We start from the raw sequence: 26,133 nt of genomic DNA, 5'->3' as shown, positions 1-26,133 counted from the left end.
AAACAAATGAACAACATTGGCTATTCTCCAGTCAACTGGGTCCTCACCTGTAGTGAATGAGGACACAAAGGTTTCTGTCAAGGCCCCAGCAATTTCCTCCCTCATTATTCTGGGGTAGATCCCATCAGACCTTGGCAACGCATCTACCCTAATGCTTTTGTAGATGCCCAACACCTCCTTTTTGATATCTGCATGACCTAGAATACCTACACACCCTCCCCTAGACACCTCATCAACCAAATCCTTCCCTTCGGTGAATACTGATGCAAAATACTCATTTAGTACCTCGCCCATTTCCTCTGGCTCCACATATAGATTCCCTCCTCTGTCCTTGAGTTGGCCAACTCTTTCCCTGGCTACCGTCTCGCTCTTTATATATGTACAAAATGCCTTGGCATTCTCCTTAATCCTGTTTGCCAAGTGCTTTTCATATGATCCTTTTCGCCTCCGTACTCCTTGCTTAAGTTCCTTCCTATTTTCTTTATATTCTTCAAGGACTTTGTCTGTTCTCAGCCTTCTAGACTTTACAAAGGCTTCCTTTTTCTTTTTGATTGGGCTCACAATGTCCCTTGTTATCCACGGTTCCTGATATTTGCCATAGTTATCCTTCATCTTCATAGGAACATGCCGGTCCTGAATTCCAATTAACTGACGTTTGAAAGACTCCCACAAATCAGATGTTGATTTATCCTCAAACAGCCGCCCCCAATCTAAATTCTTCAGTTCCTGCCCAATATTGTTGTATTTAGCCGTGCCCCAATTTAGCGCTTTCATCCAAGGACTACTCTTATCCTTATCCACAAGTACCTTAAAACTAGGGCAGCACGGTGGCCTAGTGGTTAGCACAACCGCCTCACGGCGCTGAGGTCCCAGGTTCGATCCCGGCTCTGGGTCACTGTCCGTGTGGAGTTTGCACATTCTCCCCGTGTCTGCGTGGGTTTCGCCCCCACAACCCAAAAATGTGCAGAGTAGGTGGATTGGCCACGCTAAATTGCCCCTTAATTGGAAAAAATAATTGGGTAATCTAAATTTATTAAAAAAAAGTACCTTAAAACTTGTGGAATTATGGTCATTGTTCAAGAAATACTTCCCTTCTGATACTTTAACCACCTCGCCAGGCTCAATCCCCAATATGCTAAGTGACACTAGCAAACCTCCTGGCCAGAATATTGGTGCTGCTCCAGTTTAGGTGCAACCTGTCCTCGTGCAGATCCCACCTACCCTGGAAAAGATCCCAATGATAGATATCCGAAACCCTCCCTCCTACATCAGCTTTTTAGCTGCACTATCTTCCTATTGCTAGCCCCATTGCCACATGGCACAGAGAGTAATTCTGAGTACAACCCTAGATGTCCTGTTTTCGACTTTACTACCTAACTCCCTGAAAAGCCACTTCAAGATCTCGTCGCTCATCCTACCTATGGTGTTTATACCAATGAAAATGAAAAAGAAAAATGAAAATCGCTTATTGTCACGAGTAGGCTTCAATGAAGTTACTGTGAAAAGCCCCTAGTCGCCACATTCCGGCACCTGTTCAGGGAGGCTGGTACGGGAATCAAACCGTGCTGCTGGCCTGCTTGGTCTGCTTTTAAAAGCCAGCGATTTAGCTGAGTGAGCTATGTGTACCACAACCTCTGGCTGTTCATCCTCCCCCTTCAGAATGCTCTGTACCCGTTCAGAGACATCCTCTACCCTGGCACTGGGAAGGCAACATCCATCCTGGAATCTCTTTCACACCACAGAACCGCCCATCTGTGCCCTGACTATAGAGTTCCTTATAACTACTGCTGTTCTTCTTTGACCCTCTCTGCTGAACAACAGAGCCAGCCGTGATTCCACCACTCTGGCTCCTGCTGTTGTTTTCTCCTGATAGACCAGTATCCAACACAGTATACCTATAGAGAGGGCGACAGCCACAGGTGATTCCTTGCACTGACTGTCTGCCCCTTCTAACAGTCAACCATCTATCTGCTTGCACCTTGGGTATGACTATGTCTATAAAACATCTGTCTATGATGCTTTTCGGCACCTGCATACTCCTAAGTGCATACAGCTGCTGCCCCAACCAATTCCTGCGGTCTGTGAGGAGCTGCAATTGGGTACACTTCCTGCCGATATAGCTGTCCGGAATGCTTGAAGCGTCGCGAATTTCCCACATCTCACGGGTGAAGCACATTACCCCGCTGAATGAAATTTCTGGCAGTAATTAATTAATTTTAAAATACTTATTAAATTCTTATTAAATTTGGTTACAATTAACGATATTAACCTGGCGCTAGATTTCCACTATAAATATTAAATGTTAAATACACTAGTCTCCACCTTCCAGTCGGTTGACTTCCAGTCCCAGACCCTCCTCTCGGGTAGATCCTGTAACTGAAAAACAAGTCGCGCAAAGCCCTATGCCAACTTTTATACCTTCGAGTTTCGTCCCAACCTCTCCTCTCGGGTAGGACCTGTAACTGATAAATGAGGCCACACAAAGTTCCACATGAAATCCATCAAATACTCCTGGAGACTTTTGTTATATTTTGGATGATGAACTTGCGTTGTCTAAATTTCTGACCCAAAGTGACCTCAGACCAGTCACTAATGAGTGGTAGGCAGACTAGAATTTGGCAGTGCATCTGGCTCCACTGAGTGTCCAACCCTTTCAATTGTGATCTGAAGGTTGTTGGAAGGTACAACATGCTCTCTTCCTTGCTTGGTCATAAAAGGTAGGACTGGTACAATACTATATCTATCTCAACATTCTATCCCTGTGCTCCCAAGCACAAAGAATGCTTGCATGATGCAGGTGTATTTCAAAAAGTAGATTGGTTGCAGACAGGAGACCCTTCAGAGGAACTCCACTAATGCTACCAGGCTACTCTACCTTGTAATCCTGCAAATTGTTTATCTGTAGATGCTTATGCAATTCCCTTTTCAATGCCACAATTGAAACTGTCTTCACCACACTCTCGGGCATTCTAACTACATTACAAAAAGCTTTTCCTGGTGTTGCATTTGGTTCTTTTACCATTCATCTTAAATTGGCAGAGGTACGAAAATTGAGCTGGTGGGCAGAATTTTGACTTCCAGATAATGGAATTGCGCCATTTTATTTTCTTATCTCTACCTCTCCTTCGCTGCTACCATCTCCAACCTGGCCAAAGCTAGAAGGAGAGCATCTCAACATGAAATGTTTCCCATCAGTAACGAGGCCGGTGGGGTGGGGGGGAGGGGGATGTCGCCACTCAGCCCTGTAACATCCCAGATCCATCTGCCATCATTCACCCCACTGAATGGATGCTGCTAGTCACGGTGGAGCCTTGAGATTCAGTCTGTCTAGGACAGGGGGAGAACAGAGCTCGAGCCTCCTCCGGTTCAGCAGAACTGAGATGGGCAAAACCCAAAACAAAACATACATTGTTAGATGTGATTCCACAATTGGCCAATACATGCTGAAAATTCTGAATGCCAACAGCTATAATTTAAGATGAGCAATTGAGCTTGCATATATCTTGTATATACTTTATACTTGGAAAGGCGGTGACGTAGTTGTCTTGTCACTGGACTAGTAAACCACAAACCTAGGGTAATGCTCTGGGGACTCAGGTTCAAATCTCACCACTGCAGATGGTGAAATTTGAATTCAATAAAAATCTGGAATTAAAAGTCTAATGATGACCATGAAAATTGTCGATTGTTGTAAAAACCCATCTGGTTCACTAATGTCCTATAGGGAAGGAAATCTTGCCCTTACCTGATCTGGCCTACATGTGACTCTCAACTAATGTTGAATGGTGATCTTTATTAATTACTTGTTATGATTCCAGCTGGTGTCATAACTGGAAGGGAGATTCCAAAGTAGAACCCTGGCTCAAAAGGCCATAACTGACCTAGACAACCAGCATTGTCTAGGTCAATCAGATTGTGTGTCATTTGAAATTTGGCATTGTTGCATTTCTCTTGATGAGTGTGATGAAAAGCAGCAATATTCAAATCAAATGGGCCTTGTTCTTATTGAATGTTGGAGCAGGCTCGTTGGGCCTAATGGCCTACTCCCTGTATTTATAATGATCTTTGTTAATCACCTTCCACATAGGGGTTAGAAACATGGCAAGGAGATTTTTGTTTAAATTCATTTACGGGATGGAGCGTCGCTGGTTAGGCCAGCATATATTACCCATCCCTAGTTGCCCTTCAGAAGGTGGTGATGGGTTGCCTTCTTGAACCGCTGTAGTCCTTCAGGTGCAGGTGTACCCACTATGCTGTTAGGGAACGAGTTCTAGGATTTTGCCCCAGCGACAGTGAAGGAACAGCGATGTATTTCCAAGTCGGGGTGGTGAGTGATTTGGAGGGGAACCTCCAGGTGCTGGGGTTCCCAGGTATCTGCTGCTCTTGTCCATCTAGATGGTAATGATCATGGGTTTGGAAGGTGCTGTCTAAGGAACCTTGGTGAGTTACTGTAGTCTATCTTGCAGATGGTACACATGGCTGCCACTGTTCGTTGGTGGTGGAGGGTTTGAATGTTTTTGGAAGGAGGAGCAATCAAGCGGTCTGCTTTGTCCTGGCTGGTGTCGAGCTTCTTGAGTGTTGTTGGAGCTGCACTCAAGTGGAGAGTATTCCATTACACTCCTGGCTTGTGCCTTGTAGATGGTGGACAGGCTTTGGGGGGGGGGGGGGGGGTCAGGAAGTGAGTTAGTCTTCGTAGGATTCCGAGTCTTTGAATTGCCCTGGTAGCCACAATAATTAATGTGGCTAACCCAGTTCAGTTTCTGATCAATGGTAACTCCCAGGATGTTGATTGTGGGAGATTCAATGATGGTATTGCCATTGAAAGTCAAGGGGCGATGGTTAGATCCTCTTGTAGGAGATGGTCATTGCCTGGCACTTGTGTAGTGTAAATGTAACTTGTCACTTGACAGCCCAAGCCTGGATATTGTCCAGGTCTTTCTGCGTTTGGACGTGGACTGCTTTGTTATCTGAGGAGTCACGAATGGTGCTGAACATTGTGCAGTCATCCGCAAACATCCCCACTTCTGATCTTATGATGGAAGGCAGGTCATTGATTAAGCAGCTGAAGATGGTTGGGCCTAGGACACTACCCTGAGGAACTCCTGCAGTGATGTCCTGGAGCTGAGATAATTATCCAACGGAAGAAGTTTTTCCTTTTTTTAAAAAAAACTGCATTTGATCTTGCTATTTTTGCATGTCATTAAACTGAGACCAGGCTCAGGAATTGGGAAGCGTTGAAAGCCAGCCCTCCAATCCCTTGTCAGCGACCCACTTCCCTCCCACCCCACTCATCTGTTTCCAGGGTTCTAATAGTGATCTTGGGCTGGTCCTCAGAGTGCTACTGTTGCCAGTGTTGCAGTTCTCAGTGGAATTTCTGTCCCACTGATGGTTTAGTTGCATGGAAGATCTGGCACTGGCCAGTTAAGGGCCTGATGATAGAGACATGGGGCTCCGATTGGTTCCGCAAATGGTTATGAGAAATCGGGGTGGGTACTTCTTATAATCCAGTAGTAACATTCACTACCCTGACTTCCGTATTAAATTGTCCAGTGAGGTATTTAGAAGGTACATTGAATACTTAATATTCCTAAATGGTTTTTATTTGAACAAGCAGAGTGTGTCTAACTGTGTGCATAATTTTGAAACCATCAGTGATGTATGTGATTTTTTGGATATTTCACAAATCTTTGCTGCTTGTTGCTTCAGGTGGAAATCGCAGCTCCATGAACTAACAAAATTGCCTGCTTTTGTGCGTGTGGTATCGGCAGGAAACCTGTTGAGCCATGTGGGGCACACCATTCTTGGAATGAACACAGTCCAGTTGTACATGAAAGTTCCAGGAAGCAGGACTCCAGGTTAGTACATAACGTTTAAAAAGTAGAATTATGTGACCAGTAAAAGTGGATGAATAAATGGTGAAATAAGCCTTTTTTTGGTACGTTCTGGAAACAGCCAATTGACCTAGAATTTTGATAATGGAATTATGCATTCTTATGTTCATTGATTCCTATACAACATGAACTGGAGTGTTGTTAATCTCTGGGTGAGTGCCACCAGATGGAAGCGGAGTTGTGTTTCACTCATGAATGTCTTTGACCACTTTTCATGCTCTATGTGCTGCCAGTGCAGTATTAAATATTTAACTTATGGCAATTTTAATACAATCTGGACAAAAGAACAATGCAGCACAGGAACAGGTCCTTCGGCCCTCCAAGCCTGTCCCGGTCATGGTGCCAACCTTGGCCAAAACCCTTAGCACGTCCTTGTGCAGTATTCCTCTATACCCATCCTATCCATGTATAAAGAACAAGGAGAGCACGGAGGTTTGATATCTTCATCTCTTGCATAAAGCTGCTCATCTGTTTCAAGAGGGTATTATGAGGCAGTACAGTGCAGATTAAAATTAGAAATCAAGGAGAAAACAGATGAGAAAATTCTGACTTGTTTCACCGTTTGAAATGTTTTTCCAGCCTCCCCATCCCACTTTCTGTAATCATTTGCTTAACATGTCCAGGGCATTGTTATAGGAAATACTCAAAAGCATCTTAGCCCCAAATATATTTAGTTGCTTCATTAATGACACTTTTACACGATCAAGCTGTAATTGCTTCCTGCCAAAGCCAGTGTTCAGTTCTTTCAAAGCTCCCTCCGTCAATGAAGGTGTCTGTGTCAGATGCAGCATGCTTGGACTAACAACATTCATACCATACAAGTGTCGATTAATGACCATCTCCCGGAAAATAAAGACCCACCGACCTCCCCGACTTTCATAGAGTTGTCAGCCGATAAGTGCCAGATGGTTACTGTAGCTCAATCCAACTACTCCCATCAATACAATGGCTCTAACAGCATGGAACAGATGAATACTCAACGTGGAACAATTGAATACCCTGTGCTGAGTGACTGAACTTGCCTTTCAATGCTCCATCTACAAGGTTCATCAAGAATGTGATTGAAACCTGAACATGGCTGGAGGGATGCAGCGACAAGAGTACACAAAAGGTTCTGGGTCAGAGTCGTCGTCTTTGATTCGAGCTCCAGCTGTTTGACTCTGTATCCAGCTCCTTGTTACCATCACGTTGTATTTACAATAGGTTCCATATACAGGTTCTAATGAGAAACCTGTTAAGTGTACTTGAGCAGCCTCTCCCATGTCTGCAACTTTTAATACCAAAATGAACAAGGACAGTAGTATGGTAGTGCAAGATCCCCTGCAAGCCGCTCACCATGCTTACTTTCTGACTTAGATGTGTGTTGCGATTTCCTACCCAGGACAATCATGAGATCACCATCAGGGTTGTGACTTAGTGTTTGGGGTATAACATCCCACTAATCCTCCTCCAGTTTGAAACTATCATATAATTTCTAAGAGTTCAATTATCACCCTTCCTTGACAAGAAGTTGAGAGAATATACATGCTGTCCAGATTTTTGATAATCTGAGAGATTGATGTATTTATGTACATCTAGTACTTGAGCATTATTCTTCAAGTTCATTTTGTCACTCATTTTGAGCCCCTGATTATGTTTTTGCTCGAGACCATCACTTTGAAAGCTACAATATTTCTTGCTACCTTCCACATACTGAATTAATGCATTGAACTTTTAGGACTAAATCAAAAACATTCACTTAAAGTTGTTTGTTTCATTTGTCCACTGTTACAGTCTTACAATTTAACTCTATGGAATGTTCCACTCAAGGAAGTAATCATTATGTGCATTCTACATAGTATAATCGCTTATTGTCACAAGTAGGCTTCAATGAAGTTACTGTGAAAAGCCCTTAGTCACCACATTCCGGCGCCTGTTCAGGGAGGCCGGTATGGGAATTGAACCCGCGCTGCTGGCATTGTTCAGCTGTTTAGCCCTCTGTGCCAGCCCCAGTACTTCAAAGAATGATTAATTCAGGCACTTGTTTTCTCCAATGGCAAAACGTCACATAAATTAGTTTAACATGAACTATCAAGCAAGTTTACAAGCTTATGCACTTAGTGCTGTGGTTTTTGTAGACTTTGTCAGCAAGGGAGTTAATTGGAATAATCAGAATGTGTTTTGGATTGGATTTGTTTATTGTCACGTGTACCGAGGTAAAGTGAAAAGTACTTTTCTGCAAGCATCTCAGACAGACCATTAAGTACATGAAAATAAAAGAAAAAGAAAATAAATAATAGGGAATGTTAGTGTTAGAATTAAATGTTAAAAGATTAGTACGATTATAAGAGATATTGAAAAGAGGAACTGTTTGGGAGAGCTCGCAGAGAATCGCCGCGCTCTGGCGCCATCTTGCTCCGGGTCACTGTCGGGTGGCCACTGCTCTAAGCTTTGCCGCACTAATATATACTTAATTGCCTGAGTGATCTAAGGTGGCCTTTAATATTATGGCATAGAGATCAGCAAGCTTAATTTCCACGTGACTGGGACATTTTAAAGATGTATATGTGGAGGTTCGGGAATTAAGAATGTGAAATAACCTACCAGTATAATTTTTATCCATCAAATATCCAGTTTATTTGCCCCTCTGTGCCTCAAACCATGCATACCAAGAGCTTTATGATTTGCTTTTGAGAGTACTTATACTCTTTATTCCAATCTACTTTCCTTTTACTGCCACAATCAAAGGACTGGGGAAATGTGGAATAAAGCTTAAAACAAAGTGTCAGGTTGCAAGACCACTGAGAATAAAAATCTGAAAGGGGCAGTGTTCCATGATTCTTCTCCATAAACAGCAACATCTTTTATACTCCCAGAGAATGAATGGGAATGGCATACTGTAAAAGTTGACCATTTAACTAAATAGCATTTTGTGCTTAAGAGTGTTGTGCAAGTTGAAAATCAAACCAGTGCCATTAAAGAACCGAGATGGACAAGAAAAGGAAAAATACGTGCAAACCTGCTTTAGAGGAACAAAAAATGTATTATGACTAAGTGAGTTTGGGCTATAGAGGTATTTCAGTGAACCTTGTGGTGACTGCATTAGTGCAAAGTTGAGACGAGTAATTTCAAGTGTAGCTCGTGGAAGCCAACAGATGTCAGGTCCCGGACAATGATGATGCACAGAGCTTACCACTCATACAGTGATTATGTGCAGGCATTGGCAGAAGTATTACATTTCACAATGAAATGTTACCAAAATATATAACACCATGCAGTCCATTGAGAGTTAATTGGGAAAAATATTACACTAACACGAATTGGAAATTCAAGAGGGAGTTATGACTCATAGAACTATGCCATTTTTAAAAAACTGGATAAGTGGCAGAATGCAAGCAGTAATTTAGTTTGTGGTATTGGAAAATTAACAAACCACTTGAATTGAACATTGATTTATAATATGAAAATTTTGCTTAGTGTCACTCCCTTGTAATCAACTCCCACTCATCAAAAGTTATATTCAAACTCCAACCATCGGAAAACATAAATGCTTGATTTGGAAAAGTATGCTTAATATTTGAATTCACTAGAGTTAATTGAACCCCAGTATGGTGGCAAAAATACTCCTAATTGATACCCATCATCAGAATAACTTGCAGGTTCATGTTACTGAATGCTGTACTATTTTTTTTAAGAAAGCCAACAGCACAATTCAATACACAACAAGAAACTCTGTAATTGGATTAGCAGCGAAAATTCAAATGTCTGCCATAATAGATAAGACAGCCTGAATTGTGAGTATGCAATACCTTGGGCACAGAGATTAAATGGCTTTGAATTTACAACTCCGATAATAGAAGAACCATTGTGTAGCTTAATTTGCCAACAAAGGATATGAAATAAAAATGGTAGAAGAAGCTACATACTGAAGTAGCAATGTTTGAAACAAAAGAATAGTTGTATAATTTGTCAGGTCGCAAATACTTTAATCTTTAAATGACAGTGTGGCAGATGCATTTTCATTTTTTAACAATTCATTTCTTTTGTTTTTGTTCACAGGTCATCAAGAAAACAACAATTTCTGCTCTGTTAACATTAATATAGGTCCTGGAGATTGCGAATGGTTTGCTGTACCTGAATCATACTGGGCAGTTATGAATGACTTCTGTGAAAAGTAAGAATGTTTTGCCTGCTCCTGTTTCACCATCTGTTTTAAAATCTGTTTTAACATTCTCATCAGTGGATTCATATCATAGAATTTGCAGTGCAGAAGGAGGCCATTCGGCCCATCGAGTCTGCACCGGCTCCTGGAAAGAGCACCCTACCCAAGGTTAACACCTCCACCCTATCCCGATAACCCAATAACCCCACCCGACACTAAGGGCAATTTATCATGGCCAATCCACCTAACCTGCACGTCTTTGGACTGTGGGAGGAAACCGGAGCACCCGGAGGAAACCCACGCACACACGGGGAGGATGTGCAGACTCCGCACAGACAGTGACCCAAGCCGGGAATCGAACCTGGGACCCTGGAGCTGTGAAGCAATTGTGCTATCCACAATGCTACCGTGATAATCCCTTTGTGATATCATCCCCTTCCTGCCTTTACAACCTTCTCCGGGCCTACGTTCAAGACCTCTGCGTTCCTCTACCTCTGGCCTCTCATGCGCCCACCATCCCCTTCACCCACCATTGTGGCTCTGCCTTCAGCCATCTAGGCCCTAAATTCCAGAATTCCCTCCCTATGCCTGTCCATCTCCGCCTTTAAGAACCTCCTTAAAATTTACCTTTTTAACCAAGTTTTTAGAAAATAAAGATCTGCTAAATATTTTGAATTTAGCTGGCATTGAGTCAGTTACCACCCTTTTATTTCTGGGGTGTGGATTTGAACCCAACCTTGATTGATAAGTTGAATAAGTTGGTCTAAGTTGTAGAGGTGATTTTGTGAAATTAGTTTAGACTTTGTTCCTGAGCCAACCACACATGAATGCCAATATTTTGACAGCAAACCTTAAGAATGACTAATTTGGATTGTATTGCTACTGCTTTAGCACTTAACCCAATTTGTATGGGCAAAATGGCAAGCAACTTTCAGTTTCCTGAGATATATGAATTACTAGATGAAAACAAAACACGGTCCGTATAATTTTGACTTTCTAATATCGTGATTAAAAAGGAAAGACTTTCACTTGTATAGCACCTTTCATCACCACCTAGCTAATGAAATAGATACAACAATAATGGAGTTTCAGTCCAGACTGATTTGGTTCCTCATAATACACTGTTAAAACTCTCATTAAATAATTACTTTAATAAAATTGGTTATGTTAGACGAGAAATTATTTTTGTAGTTTAGAAAGTGGTTAAGTCTAGAAATTTAGCTGTAATTTTAGTCTTATGGAACATGAGTCTTGAATTGATAGGCTATTTCCCTTAATAAGAGAATCCAATGTATACTGATCTGGGGACAGGATTTTTGGGGCAAGGTTTTTTATTCTGAAACTGCCTGTTATCCTTGTACTGTTACTGAATGCTAAAATGAAAAAGTTGCTTTCCTTGTAGAACTGGCATAACCAATTTAACTAAATTAATATGCTTTTACTTATGGAATACCTCAAGTCATCAGTGTCCCTCAAAATAAATAAAGCCAGTTTGTTTCAATGATAATACAGGTGGTTCGATTGCTGTTTACAAATTATTTTAAGTATGTCATATATATAAATTATTCTGTAGTGAGAGAGATAACATTGTTACTGATTGATTGGTTTTGGTTTAAATATCCGAACAGGCACCGGAATGTGGCGGCTAGGGGCTTTTCACAGTAACTTCATACTTGTGACAATAAAAAATTATTATTATTAAATTACTTTGAAGCACTCAAACGTATGGGAAGCCTGTTTTGTTTGCTAAATGTTAAGCAGCAAATTACCTTCAGAAGAGATTCATTTTTCAGGCACATCAAGCATTTGCTATAAACGTACAAACACCACAATACAATGTTTTTTTTTTTTACTTACAACATGACTTATCCTAGTATGAGATAAAAGGTGGACACATGCAAATTATTTCACCCGTCTCTAAGCACAGGCAAAAATCGAATCTTGTTGGCTTGGCAGCCTCAAAAATGTGCAATCAGTGTTAGTTTTGGTTACTTTCATTCTGATTTGATGTTTTTGTTTTTAAAAAATGATTCACTTTCTGCTTTTGTTATGCTTCTAATATGACAATAGAATCAGTAATCTTATTTTTCAAGTTTCATTCTGTCAATTCAAAATGAAATGTATTTGTTCTGAAGCTGTATAGCATGGCCTGCTCCCTTGGACAGTCCCTTGGCATTGAGAATGATTTGCTTCCACTCTGGTTCTATGGGTTCTGAAATGGCTGATAAGTCCAATGTGTAATCTTCAGACTCTGCCACAGGCTGTGCTGCTGGTGCTTCAAGAGTTTGGTAGATGGGGCATTTGGAGGTTTGTGCGCTCCTTTTGACACCTCGACTTCACTTCTGCGTATTCTCAGCGAAGTCTCTTGATGGGTTTGGTGCCTTCCTGGATGAGCCTTTTCCATTTTGATCAGTCGCAAGCCCCGAGTCAGCTTGTAGCACAGCCACTTCATACAGAATTGCAGAAAAATTGCAACACAATGTTTGGCCCAGAATGTCCATGCTCCCATGCACCTGTTCCCTTCCATATTTGTTTGTTCCCCTTTCCTTCAACCGCCTATCTAATCTATTTTTGATTGTGACATGGTCTCTGCATCAATCATGACCTCTAGTGGTGTATTCCACAGCTCCACAACTATCTATAAAGTTCCTCCTCCCCATTGACATAAATGTATTTTACTTAACCTTGTAACTATGTAACCTTGGTCTAACATAGAAAATTTCCAGCTCAGAAGGTGGCTATTTTGCTCACCGTGTCTGTGCTGGCTGAAGGAGACCCATCTCACTTTCCAGCTCTTAGTCCACAGCCAGTAGATTACAATGCTTCAAGTGCATATTCAAGAACTTTTTAATTAGGATTTCTGTCTGTACCACCCTTTCAAGTGGTGAGTTTGTCTGTTTTCTCTTATTCGAAGTATACTTTTATTTTAAACCAAAATTTATTACCTTGTGTTTACCGACTTTAGATTCCATTTGCCACATTTTAGCCCATTTCACTTTCATATCAATGTCATTTGTGACATTTTGCAAAAGCTTTCTGAAAGTCCATTTATGTTTTACCCACTCAGCAGATCAATCGTTTCCTGAAAGAACAGTATCAAGTTTATGATAGTTCATTAGGTTTCTGATTCAAATGTAAGTGGCTATGCAGGCTGCTACTACAATTTTCTGCAACCTGTTTCTTTTTCACAGATAGTGCATGGAGCTTTGGCAGATATGCTAAGTTTATTGTTCTGTCACACCAATTACCTTGAGAAGAACTAAAGCCAAAATATTGAGGCTATATGGGCTAAGCTCCAAAGTAAAAAAGGGGCAGCCACACTGCTAGAACTGTACTATAAATCCGCAAATTGTGGAAAGTAGTTAGAAGAACAAATATATAGACAGCTTTCCAAGTGCAAAAACAAAGAGCAGTAATTTTCGGGGGCCTCAGCTACCCCAATATCATTTGGGATGTAAACGGTGTGAAGGGTGCAAATTTCTTGAACTGTATTTAAGAGAACTTTTTTAGCCAACACATACAACAAGAGGGGGCACGGGGGGGGGCGATTTTGGAGTTGATTACCATAATATTATTAGATTTAGCATCATGAAAAAAACAAAGATACAACAGGATTAAAAGTTCTCTTTTCATAGAATCTTTTCATAGAAATCTTTTCATATAATTTACAGTGCAGAAGGAAGCCATTCGGCCCATCGAGTCTGCACTGGCTCTTGGAAAGAGCACCCTACCCAAGGTCAGCACCTCCACCCTATCCCCATAACCCAGTAACCCCATCCAACACTTAAGGGCAATTTATCATGGCCAATCCACCTAACCTGCACATCTTTGGACTGTGGAAGGAAACCGGAGCACCACGCACACACTGGGAGGATGTGCAGACTCCGCACAGACAGTGACCCAAGCCAGAATCGAACCTGGGACCCTGGAGCTGTGAAGCAATTGTGCTATCCACAATGCTACCGTGCTGCCCGAATAAATTGGGGAAGACAAATTCTACAGCGCTGAGAACAGCTGGCAAGAGTGGACTGGATATACCTATTAGAAGGAAAAATTGTGTCAAATCAGTGGGAGGCATTCAAAGGCGAGATTCTACAGGAACACTGTAAACATGTCCCTACAAAGAAAAAGGGTAGTACCAAGATAGAATCCCAAGATTATTGAGATACACACAGGCCAAGATAAAGCAGAACGAGAAAGCTTATGACAACCACAAAAGACTTCATACTGTAGAAACTCTAGAAGAGTATAGAAAGTACAGGGTTGAAATAAAAATGTAAATTAAGAAAGCAAATATAAGATACCGAAAAATATTGGCAGTTAAGATCAAAAAAATCCTAAGATGTTTTACCGATACATTAAGAGCAAGAAATAACTAAGTGAAAGGGATAGCGTATCAGAGATGTACATGGTAACTTGTTAATTCATTCAGGAGATGTGGGCAGAGTTCACGATGAGTACTTTGTCTCTGTCTTCATGAAGGAGAGGGGCGATGCAGATTTTCAAATTAAAGAGTAGTGTGAAATATTAGATACAGTAAGCACAGTGGCAGAGCAAATACTTGAGGGACAGGCATCCATGAAGGTGGATAAATCACCAGGGCCAGATGGATTGTATCCCAGGCTATTGAAGGAGGCCAGTGGAAATAGTGGGTACTATGACGATCATTTTCTAATCCTCACTAGATACAGGTGAGGTCCCAGTGGATTAGAGGCCTGTGAATGTTGTACTATTATTTGAAAAAGGTGCAAGGGATAGGCCAGCAAACTATAGGCCTGTCAGTCTGACTTTGGTGGTGGGAAAAATAATGGAGACAATTCTGGGAGACACAATAAACTGTCACTTTTAAAGGCACGGATTGATCAGGGATAATCGTAATGGTTTTATTAGGGGTAGATCATGTCTTACTAACGTAGATTTTTTTGAGGAAGTTACAAGGAGAATTGATGAGGGTTGTGCAGTGGATGTTGTCTACATGGAGTTCAATCAGGCTCTCGGCAAGGTCCCATAAGACTGACTGGTCAGAAAAGTGAGATCTCGTAGGATACAGGGGAGGTGGCAGGTTGAATCCAAAATTGGCTCATTGACAGAAATCAAAGGGTAATGGTCGATAGACGTTTCTGAGAATGGAAAATGGTTTCCAGTGGTATTCCACAGAGCTCAGTTTTGGGGCCCTTGCTATTTGTTGTTTATATTTAATGATTTGGACTTAAATGTGAGAGACACTTACAATCAGGATAATTACTGATGACACAATAACTGACCATGTAGTTGAAAGTGAAATGAATAGGTGTTGACTCCAGATATCAATGGTTTGATTGAGTTGGCAAAGAAACGGTAAATGGAATTTAGTCTGGAAAAGTGTGAGGTAATGCATTTGGGAAGTGCAAACAAAGCAAGGGAATACTCGATAAACAGGAGAAATTGAGAAAGTGAGAAACCTTGGAGAGCATGTTCACAGCACCTTGAAGGTGACAGGACAGGTGGCCAAGAAGGCATATGGAATGCTTTGCTTTATTGGACGAGGTATTGAATATAAAAGCAAGGATGTCATGATGGAACTGCATAAAACGCTGGTTAGGCCACAGCTGGAATTCTGGTCTCAACATCACAGGAAAGGGCATAATTGCTCAGGAGAAAGTGTAGCGAAGACTTACAAGAATGTTGCCGGGCTTGAAAATTTCAGCTATGACGACAGAATGTTTAGGCTAGGGCTGTTTTCCTTGGAACAGAGAAAGCTAAGATGTGACCTAATTGAGGTGTACAAAATTATATGGGGTCCAGACAGGATGGGCAGAAAAAACTTGTTTCCCTGTAGCTGAGTGGTCAGTTACCAAGGGACATAGATTTAAATTGATTGGGTTGTGGATTAGAGGGGACACAAGAAAAAAATTTTTCACCCAGTGGGTAGTGGACATCACATTTACTGCCTAAGTTGGTGGTTGACGCTGAAACGCTCAATTCATTTGGAAGGTACTTGGATCTGCATCTAAAGTGGTGTAACCTGCAAGGCTACGGACCAGGTGTCGGAAAGTGGGATTATAATGAGTGGCTAGTTTCTTTGTCCTCTTTTTTTTTGGTCAGTGCAAACACAATGGGCTAAATGGCCTTTTTCTGCATCTTAACTTTTCTATGGTTCTACATTAGTTCTGGTCATATTTTCTTTAGTATATACTTCAATCAATTTTGTTGAAGTTTAAGGACCTGGTGTTGGATAAGACGTCACTTTGGGGGGGGGGGGGGAAATTCAGCCTGAGGATACAAGCATGCTCCAATAAACATATAATGGGAAGACATAGATGTTTCCAAATTCCCAGACTGTACAATTCAAGTTCCCACTCCAGGGCTTAAGCACAAAAATCCAGTTGACACTTCAATGCAGTACTGAGGGAACAATACACTTGGAGGGTACCATCCTTTGGATGAGTTGTGAAAACGGGTCTCTGTCTGCATCTCAGGAGGATGTAATAATAACAATCTTTATTAGTGTCACAAGTAGGCTTACAATAATACTGCAATGAAGTTACTGTGAAAATCCCCTAGTCGCATTCCAGCGCCTGTTTGGGTACACTGAAGGAGAATTCAGAATGTCTAATACACATAACAGCATGTCTTTCGGGACTTGTGGGAAGAAACCGGAGCACACGGAGGAAACCCACATAGACACAGAGAGAACATGCATACTCCACACAGACAGTGATCCAAGCCGGAAATCGAAACGGTGGGGAGTAATCAGCAGTGTCTGGCTAATGGTTATCCCTCAATCAACGTTGCAGAAAAAACAGGTTATCTGGTCCTTGCCACGTTCCAGTTTGTGGAAGCATGTGTGCGCAAATTGGCTGCCACGTCTACGTTACAACAGTGACTTCAAAAATACTTCATTGATGTCTTGTTATCATACATAGTTCTATATCAATGCATTTCTGTCAACGAGGAACAAGAAAAAAAGATAAACTGGTTACCCTAAGTAACCAGGGTACTGTTGATTCCACAGCAGCCAGAATTGCTTTGACTTGAGCCTTTTGAGTAGAGCACCTGGCTGCTTTCTTACTAGCTCTTTTAAGCTGCCCATTTTAGATTGCAATGATGTGTGTTTGTACTTTTCACAAGGCTGCTAACTGTATGTGGATCAGTTTTATTGTAAATGTTATGGAAACATTTTAAGACATGTAATTTATTTTCCAGGAACAACATTAATTTTTTGATGGGCTCTTGGTGGCCAAACTTAGAGGATCTTTATGAGGCGAATGTACCAGTCTATCGGTTTATTCAGCGCCCTGGAGACCTCGTATGGATAAATGTTGGTACAGTGCACTGGGTTCAGGCCATTGGGTGGTGCAACAACATTGCTTGGAATGTTGGTCCCCTGACAGGTACTATAATTGTATTAACTGAACTAGTACATATAATTACAATGGTTTAGTTAGATCATTTACAGGATTGCATAAACTTGTTAACAAAGAAACATTATTTATAGTAAAGAAGTATCATTGTAGAAACATTTTTTCCAATGGGTTATAAGAAACAATGTGTGTATTTACGTTGTGTATTATTAACGTGAGGGTTTTAGCTAATTATGCAATAAAGTCTGCACTTGTGTTAAGGGCTCACATTGGTTGTTGTGAGGATGTTTCTGCTGCTGTCCACGGAACACTGACTTTTGAAGTAAAAACTAAAAAATTGGTGTATTTCACAGCAAATCAATATAAACTGGCAGTAGAACGATATGAATGGAATAAGCTACAGAGCGTGAAGTCTATTGTTCCCATGATTCATCTGTCCTGGAATATGGCACGTAACATCAAGGTGTCTGATCCCAGACTTTTTGAAATGATCAAGTAAGTGTTAAATCAACAGTGGGAGTATTATATAATTTTCAGAACTTCTAGTATTGTGACTTCAGATACTTGAAACTTTTCTTCTTTGCCTAATGTAATATAAGGGATTATATGTAATTATAAAGGGAACTTTTATTAAAAAATTGAAGTTTCCTCGTGGATGGTCCATTTTCCCTTGTCTGAACTGCATGAGGGATGTTTAAACAAAGTTTGATTTGGATTGTTTTTATCGAGAGCTTCCTAAAATAGATTAAAATTACTTATCCCTTCACCATGACACTGGAGTCTTGATCCTTTGGATATTTTGTGGGCATGTGTTAAAAAAATTGTGATCCAATATTTCATTCAGTCTGTATGTAATTAAAATACAAGAACTGTTGGATGTTTGTGGGGTAGAAAGAGAAGCATTGTCGAGGGTAAATGTACTGCAAAGAAATTAAGCCATTTGGTAGGTCATTCTTGATATCTTGTAAATTGGCTGAAAAATAAATAATTGAACCAAATAATAAATAATTTGCATCGGCCCATTTTAATGTCGGTTCATTTTTATGTAAACGTTTCCACTTTTTATATCATGCAATTCCTTTTTGTTGAATGAGGTATTTAAGATCATATTTTAACTGTTTGAAAATAGCATGAGTGGCAATATGGCTGTCATCATTGATTATGTAACTGTAAATTACATGATGCATTTCACAGCCTTGTGGTCAAAAAGTCCTAGTTTCAGAAGTAATCAAATGCAAATTTGACCTACTGTTAAACCAAGTTCTATTCTCAGCCCCATAAAATCCACTTTTCTCCAATCTTTTCTTTTAAATGTTTTTATTAAGGCATTTGTATATAACACTTTTCTTCAGTCTAGTAACTTGTATTCAGTCATACTTATTTACTGTACGTGTTTTAGGAACTACATTCCCTTATCCCCTTTATCTACCTTATCTTAATGGCATGATAGTTGAAATTCCTCATGATTTTGGAAAGATCCCAGCAGATTGGCAAACCACAAATGTAACACATCTGTTGAAGAAAGGAAGAAGACCGCAGGAAACTGTAGGCCAGCTAGCCCAACATCTGTCGCTGGGAAAATGTTGGAACTCATTAAGGAAGATGTAGCGGGATATTTAGAAAATTATCAAGAACATGTCAACATGATTTTACAAAAAGGAAATCACGATTCTTTGACAAATTTATTACAGTTCTTTGAGAATGTACGGTGGCACAGTGGTTAGCACTGCTGCCTCGCAGCTCCAGGGTCCCAGGTTCAAATCCGTACTCAGGTGACTGTGTGTGCGAAGTTTCCACTTTCTCCCCGTGTCTGCGTGGGTTTCCTCCGGGTGCTCCGATTTCCTGCCACAATCCAAAGATGTGCAAGGTAGGTGGATTGGCTATACGAAATTGCCTCTTCGTGTCCAAAGGTTAGGTGGGGTTGCTGGGTTATGGGGAGGAGTGGATGCGTGGGCTTAAGTTAGGGTGCTCTTTCCAAGGGCCGGTGCAAATGATGGGCTGAATGGCCTCCTTCTGCACCGTAAATTCTATGATTCTATGTAACAGATTGAATAAAAGGGAACCAGTGCATATAATAACATTTCCAAAAGGCATTCAGTAAGGTGCTACATCAGTACTGTATAAGATAAGAGCTCAAAGTGTTGGGAGAGGTAATACTTTGCATGGGTAGAGGATTGGCTAACTAACCGGAAACAGTTGAGATAACTGGGTCATTTTCAAGTTGACGAATTGTGACTAATGGAAGCTAGGGCCTCAGTTATTTGCATTAATGATTTAACTGAAGGGGCCAAGTTTATTGCAGCCAAATTTACTGATAATACAAAGATGATGGGAGGGAGAACAAGTTGTGAGGAGGATACAAATCTGTAAAGACATATAAATAGATAAAGTGGTTGGGCAAAAATTTGGCCGATGGAATATACATGTGAAATTGTGAGGTTGTCCACTATGGTCGGCGAAGAGAAAAATGGAACATTGGCCTGGATCTGAGAATGGTTCATGTTTACGTGAATTTTTTATTTCCTGAGATATGCCGCCTGGACAGTTCTATGGATGCCTCTGACACTTCATGGAATTGACCTCGCTATTGGAAACTTGGGGCTATAACCTGCCCAGAAATTTACTTCAGATTGCTCCCATTTGTTAATCACAGGCATAGTGCCTGGGTTGGAAGTGATCTACATGAAAGCCAGATCAGGAAGGCCTTTTTCTGATGCAAAATGTATTTTAAATCAAACTTTCAGAATATTTAATTCAGTCTATATTGCCCCCCCCCCCCCCCCCCACTATCCCTTTTACCAAAAAGCATTACCTCACACTTCTCTGTATTACATTCCATCTGCAATTTGCCTGTCCATTCTCCTAGCCTATCTGCAATCGATTTGTATAATTTTAATCGTCCGCTTCACCCCAAATTTAGTATCGGCAGGAAATTGTACTCTATTCCAATATCCAAGTCATTTAACAATAAAAGTAATGGTCCTAACACTGACCCTTGGGGGTCAACACGGTAGCATGGTGGTTAGCATAAATGCTTCACAGCTCCAGGGTCCCAGGTTCGATTCCCGGCTGGGTCACTGTCTGTGCGGAGTCTGCACGTCCTCCCCGTGTGTGCGTGGGTTTTCTCCGGGTGCTCCGGTTTCCTCCCACAGTCCAAAGATGTGCGGGTTAGGTGGATTGGCCATGCTAAATTGCCCGTAGTGTCCTAAAAAGTAAGGTTATGGGGGGGGTTGTTGGGTTACGGGTATAGGGTGGATACGTGGGTTTGAGTAGGGTGATCATTGCTCGGCACAACATCGAGGGCCGAAGGGCCTGTTCTGTGCTGTACTGTTCTATTGTTCTATAACACTATCTAACATCCTCCTATCTCCAAAACAACCATTTACATTGCTGTTTACTCTCCTTAAGCCATTTCTTAAATCCAACTAACAATGACCCTACTATTCCATGACATGCAATTTTATTAGCCAACCTTTTATGTGGTACTTTGTCAAACATTTTTAAAACCCATATAACATCTATTGCATTCTGTTCATCAAACTCCTCTGTTACTTATCCAAAAATTAAATTAGATTACCTATTACAAATCTGTGCTGACTCTTAATTTTTTTCCTGGATTATTGTTTCTAAGATCTTACCCATCACTGATACATTGACTGACCTGTAGGTATGACTATCCTTGCGCCCGTTCTTGAATAGGGTTGATGCTTTAGCCATTCTCCAATCCCCTGGTAACTGCCCTGTATCTAGGGAAGATGGAAAGATTATGGCAAGCCTTTCTGCTGATTCCACCACCCCCACTTCGTTTAGCAAGCCACCTGGATCAGGTGATTTATCCAATCTAAATATTCCCCCTTCCCAGTACCTCCTGCCTCTCGATTTTCACTCCCCTGCCTCTCTATTTTCACTCCATCCATACGTCTACCATCTCATCTACTACTGATACTTTGTCAGCATCTTGTTCCTTAGTAAACACATACAAATTAGTCATCAAGTTTTTTGGGCAGCACGGTGGCGCTGTGGTTAGTGCTGCTGCCTCACGGCACCAAGGTCCCAGGTTAGATCCCGGCTCTGGGTCACTGTCCGTGTGGAGTTTGCACATTCTCCCCGTGTTTGCGTGGGTTTCGCCCCCACAACCCAAAAGATGTGCAGGGTAGGTGAATTGGCCACACTAAATTGCCTCTTAATTAGAAAAAGTTAATTGGGTACTCTAAATTCATTTTTTAAAAATGTTTTCAATGTTTTTTTAGCCTTGTCTTGCACCTCTTAAGCATAGAACACACTTGTACCTCTGTTCCTTATCGGACCCACCTTGTCTCTGATTACCTGCTTTCTCTATACATGCCAGTGAAGATTTTTGGGTTCCCTATTATGTTGACTCTCATATTCTCTTTGCCAGTTGGGCAGAACGGTAGCACAAGTGGATAGCACGTGGCTTCACAGCTCCAGGGTCCCAGGTTCGATTCCCCGCTGCGTCACTGTCTGTGCGGAGTCTGCACGTTCTCCCCATGTCTGCGTGGGTTGCCTCCGGGTGCTCCAGTTTCCTCCCACAATCCAAAGACGTGCAGGGTAGGTGGATTGGCAATGCTAAATTGCCCTTAGTGTCTAAAAGGTTAGGAGGGGTTATTGTGTTACAGGGATAGGGTGGAAGTGAGTGCTTAAGTGGGTCGGTGCAGACTTGATGGGCCGAATGGCCTCCTTCTGCACTAAATGTTATTTTCAGTTTCCATCTCATCTCACTGTATTTGGCCTGGTTCTCAGTTGAAGTATTCACCTGACATTCATCTTTACACCCTCTTTTTGTTTCATTATATTTTCTATCTCCCTCATCATCCAAAGAACCCTGTCTTTGGTTCGCCTATCTTTCACCCTTGTTGGAATGGATAAAACCTGTAAATTAAACATATCGTCCTTAAAGATCACCTTTTGTTTTGTTAGTTTCTTTGTCTGTCAGTCTTTGGTTCCATTTTACCCTGGCTAGATCTCCTCTCATCCAATTGAAATTAGTCCTCTTTCAATGTAGAAGTTGTACTTTAGGTTGCCTCTTGCTCTTCTCCATTACTAATCTAAGATTTGTAATATGATGTTTACTCTTCTTCAAGAGTTCCCTTACAGACATTCGATACAGTTGGTTTACCTCATTCACCAGCATCATTCCAGCAATGCCTCCTTCCTGGTTGGACAAGAACATACTTGTCAAAGAAGTTCTCCTGATCACATTGAAGAAATTCCTTTCCCTCCTTGTCCTTTTTTCTAACATTATGCCAATCAATATTTTGTTAATTAAAGTTCCCCAACATCTTTTTTTTTAAATATTTTTATTCTCCTCCTTTTTCACAATTTATCTCACGAATTTACACCCAACAACAATCAATAACCAACAACAAATATCTCAAACCCCATAACAGTAACAACGATCCCATCCTCCCACCATGCCCAGACATCAGCCCGCATGTTAACATAAACAAATGACAAAGAGAAAAAAAAGGAATCAGGGATTACCCATAGCCACCTTCAACATACACAGCCCCCCCCCCCCCCCCCCCCAAACTAATGTTCGATGTTATTCAGTTCTTGAAAGTGCATAATAAATAGTGCCCATGACTTGTAGAACCTTTTCCGAGCTTCCACTCAGTTCGAACTTAACCTTCTCAAGGGTCAAGTATTCCAACAGGTCCCCTCGCCACGCCAGCGCACAGGGTGGAGAGGCCGCTCTCCATCCCAGCAGGATTCGCCTTCGGGCGATCAACGAGGTGAAGGCTATGATATCTGCCTCCGCACCCATTTCCAGCCCTGGCTGATCCGACACCCCGAATATGGCCTCTTGGGGACCTGGGTCCAGCTTCACATGCACCACCTTGGAAATTACCCTAAACACCTCCTTCATTACTCCCCAAGCTTTGGACAGAACCAAAACATATGAACATGATTAGCGGGGCACCCCCCGCAACATTCACACACATCTTCTACCCCTTCAAAGAATCGGCTCATCCTTGCCCTCGTGAGGTGTGCCCTGTACACCACCTTCAGCTGTATCAGCCCCAACCTCGCACACGAGGTGGAGGCATTCACTCTCCGGAAACCTCACACCAGACCCCCTCCTCTATAACCTCTCCCAATTCTTCCTCCCACTTCGCTTTGATCCCCTCCAGTGGTGCCTTATCCTTTTCCAACATAGCTCCGTATACCACTGACACTGTCCCCTTCTCCAGTCCACTTGCCGCCAGCACCTCCTCCAACAACGTGGAGGCCGGTTCAAAGTTCCCCAACATCACCACTCTATTTAGTTCTTGCATATCTCTCTAATTTCCCTGCAGATTTCCTCCCCAATCTCTCTCACTATTTGGAAACATCATAGAATACACTCAGTAGCACGATCATACCTTTCTTGTTTCTCAACTCCAACCAAATGGACTCTAAAAGACATCTCTTTCCAATACTGCATGTCTTCTCCAATCAGTCATACCAACCTACCTCCCGTTTTTCATTCCCGAACTTTTCTCACGAGTACCAATTTGAGAGTAGTAAAGTTGTCATAGTCCCAGATGACCATAGGCTGCCTTCCCCTTTGAGGGGGAGAGTTGACTGTGGTGACTTAACCTGAGAATCACCACACCTCGGGTGAAAGACAAAATTGAGAAGGCGGGGCCTTCATGAATAACCTCAGCCAGTATGGGAATTGAACCGTGCGCTGTTGGTCTCGCTCTGCATCATAAACCAGCTGTCCAGCCAACTGAGCTAAACCCACCCCCTTGAGAGCGTTACACATCCCAAATACTCTTGTACTTCCTGTCTGTTCTTGCCCTTTTGCATGGTCACCATCTGCTATCCTGAACTCTTGCTTGTAGGGGACCACCTCCTGGAACATACTGTACAAGAAACAGTCATTCTTCCTGATGCTTCGCAGTGACTCCAACTGCCCCATAAGCTCAGAAATCCTGAGTTCAAGCAGCAGGAGACGCTTCCTACGTGTGTTGTTCCCAAGACACATGGTGTCCTAAGGTCTTGCATAGTGCAGCAATTGCAAGCAACGGGTCTCAGCTGCCCATCCGTGTTCTAAAATTCCTTATTCTTTGTAGCATCTAGTTAGTACCTTGTTTAAACTATTATTTTTAATTAATGCGTTTCATTCTGTTCTGTTAACATTATTATTAATTCATGTGCTGTTTTCGTATCCTGTTCGTACTGACAATATATTTAGTTTTTTTTACCGTAACTGGTTGAACAACACATTGCCAGTTCTAGTTAGACCATGTAAAGCTTTATTGGGTCTTGTTCGCCATCCCTAAAACTGTTCAGCCTTAAGCGATACAGTAATGCAAATATATCCCCAGTTTCCCTTCACCACAAACCACCTTAAACCACTCTACCTGCCTTCTCCAACCTCCCTCACAACAGTAAGTGTAACATATGGATTTTATTACAAAAGTCAAGACCATTTGTTCAGTTGCCTCTGCTGGTCTCATCCCTTCCCTAAACCACCAGGACAATTTCCCATGAATTCCCCATTTTCACAACCCTGAATTTTCATCTTTATCTTGTTTCTTTTCTATTTCCCCATATTCCCTTTCCAAACTCATCTTATCGATGGGACTCACCTGATACTCTAACCCCTTTCCTACTAAACCATTGGCCAGCCAACGTCCCTTCCAGGCTGCTATGTAACCTAGCTTTTTCACCTCAGCTATTGCTTCCATCCAGTTTCAGAGAGATGATTATCTGCAATAGGTCATCTTCCCTATTACCTCTGTTTCCAATGTGCTATCACTTCCTATTTCTCAACCGCAGGCTACCCTTCAGTGACATTCAAAAAACAGCTTCAGTTCCACTTATGCTCATGATACCCAGCTCCACCTCACATCCACCTCTCTTGATTCATCCCCTATCTCTAAACTGTAATACAGTTAGTCTGACATCTAAGAGTCAATGAACAGAAATTTCCTTCAACTAAATATTTTCAAAATGGAGCCCATAATCTACAGTCCCCGTCACAAACTATGTTCCCTTTCCACTGACTCCATCCCTCTCCCTAGCAGTTCTCTGAACTGAACCGGACGTTTTGCACCCTTGGTATTATATTTGACCCTAAGATCACCTCTGTGACATTGCACGTCTTTGCCTTCATCTCACCGTACCTATGTGTGAAGTCATCAACCGTGCCTTTGTTACCTCTACACTTGACTATTCCAGTGCGCTCCTGACCAGCCTTCCTACCTTCTGTAAATTTGAAGTTATTCAAAACTGCTGTCCACATTTCATTTCTCATCAAGCCCTATTTATCTATCTCCCCTGTGCTTTGCATTGGCCTGGTTAAACGACACCTTGATCTTAAAATTGTCATTCTTGTTTTGAATCCCCCCATTACCTTGTCTCCCATCAGCTCTGTGATGTCTCCAGTCATTGCACACCCCACCCCTGCCCCCAAGATCTCTGCGCTCTAGAGCATTCATGATTTTGATTATTCCACCATTGCTGGCCCTGTCTTCAGCTGGCAAGGTCCCATGCTCCAGTGTTCACCCTAATCTCTCCATTTCTTCACCTTTCCCTTTCCTCCTTAAAAACACCCTGTGAAACCTATCTCTTTGATCACATTTTTGGTCATCTGACCTTGTATCTCCTCGTATAGTTCAGTGTCAGATTTTATTTTAGAATGCTTATAAAGCGCTTTAGAAGATTTTATTACGTTAAATGTGCTCTGTAAATATGTTGTTTGATATCAGTTTGGACAGTCTAAATTTAGTTTATAAGCTGACCACAA

The 26,133-nt window shown here is 41.7% G+C and overlaps 1 protein-coding gene across 2 annotated transcripts in view; it reads left to right on the top strand.

Annotated features, from left to right (window-relative positions):
* Window positions 1–26,133, top strand: part of kdm6a (lysine (K)-specific demethylase 6A) — a 334,942-nt gene that overhangs the window by 296,451 nt on the left and 12,358 nt on the right. For both annotated transcript variants that reach the window (XM_038802080.1, XM_038802081.1), the window contains 4 exons: window positions 5,707–5,855; window positions 9,930–10,044; window positions 17,218–17,405; window positions 17,729–17,870. In XM_038802080.1, the coding sequence (XP_038658008.1) occupies window positions 5,707–5,855; window positions 9,930–10,044; window positions 17,218–17,405; window positions 17,729–17,870 (594 nt within the window). The remainder of the gene's footprint in view (window positions 1–5,706; window positions 5,856–9,929; window positions 10,045–17,217; window positions 17,406–17,728; window positions 17,871–26,133) is intronic.

Source organism: Scyliorhinus canicula, chromosome 7, assembly GCF_902713615.1.
Source record: "Scyliorhinus canicula chromosome 7, sScyCan1.1, whole genome shotgun sequence".
NCBI lineage: Eukaryota > Metazoa > Chordata > Chondrichthyes > Carcharhiniformes > Scyliorhinidae > Scyliorhinus > Scyliorhinus canicula.
The sequence above is the reverse complement of the archived record's forward strand: the minus strand, read 5'-3'. Positions and strand labels throughout refer to the sequence as shown.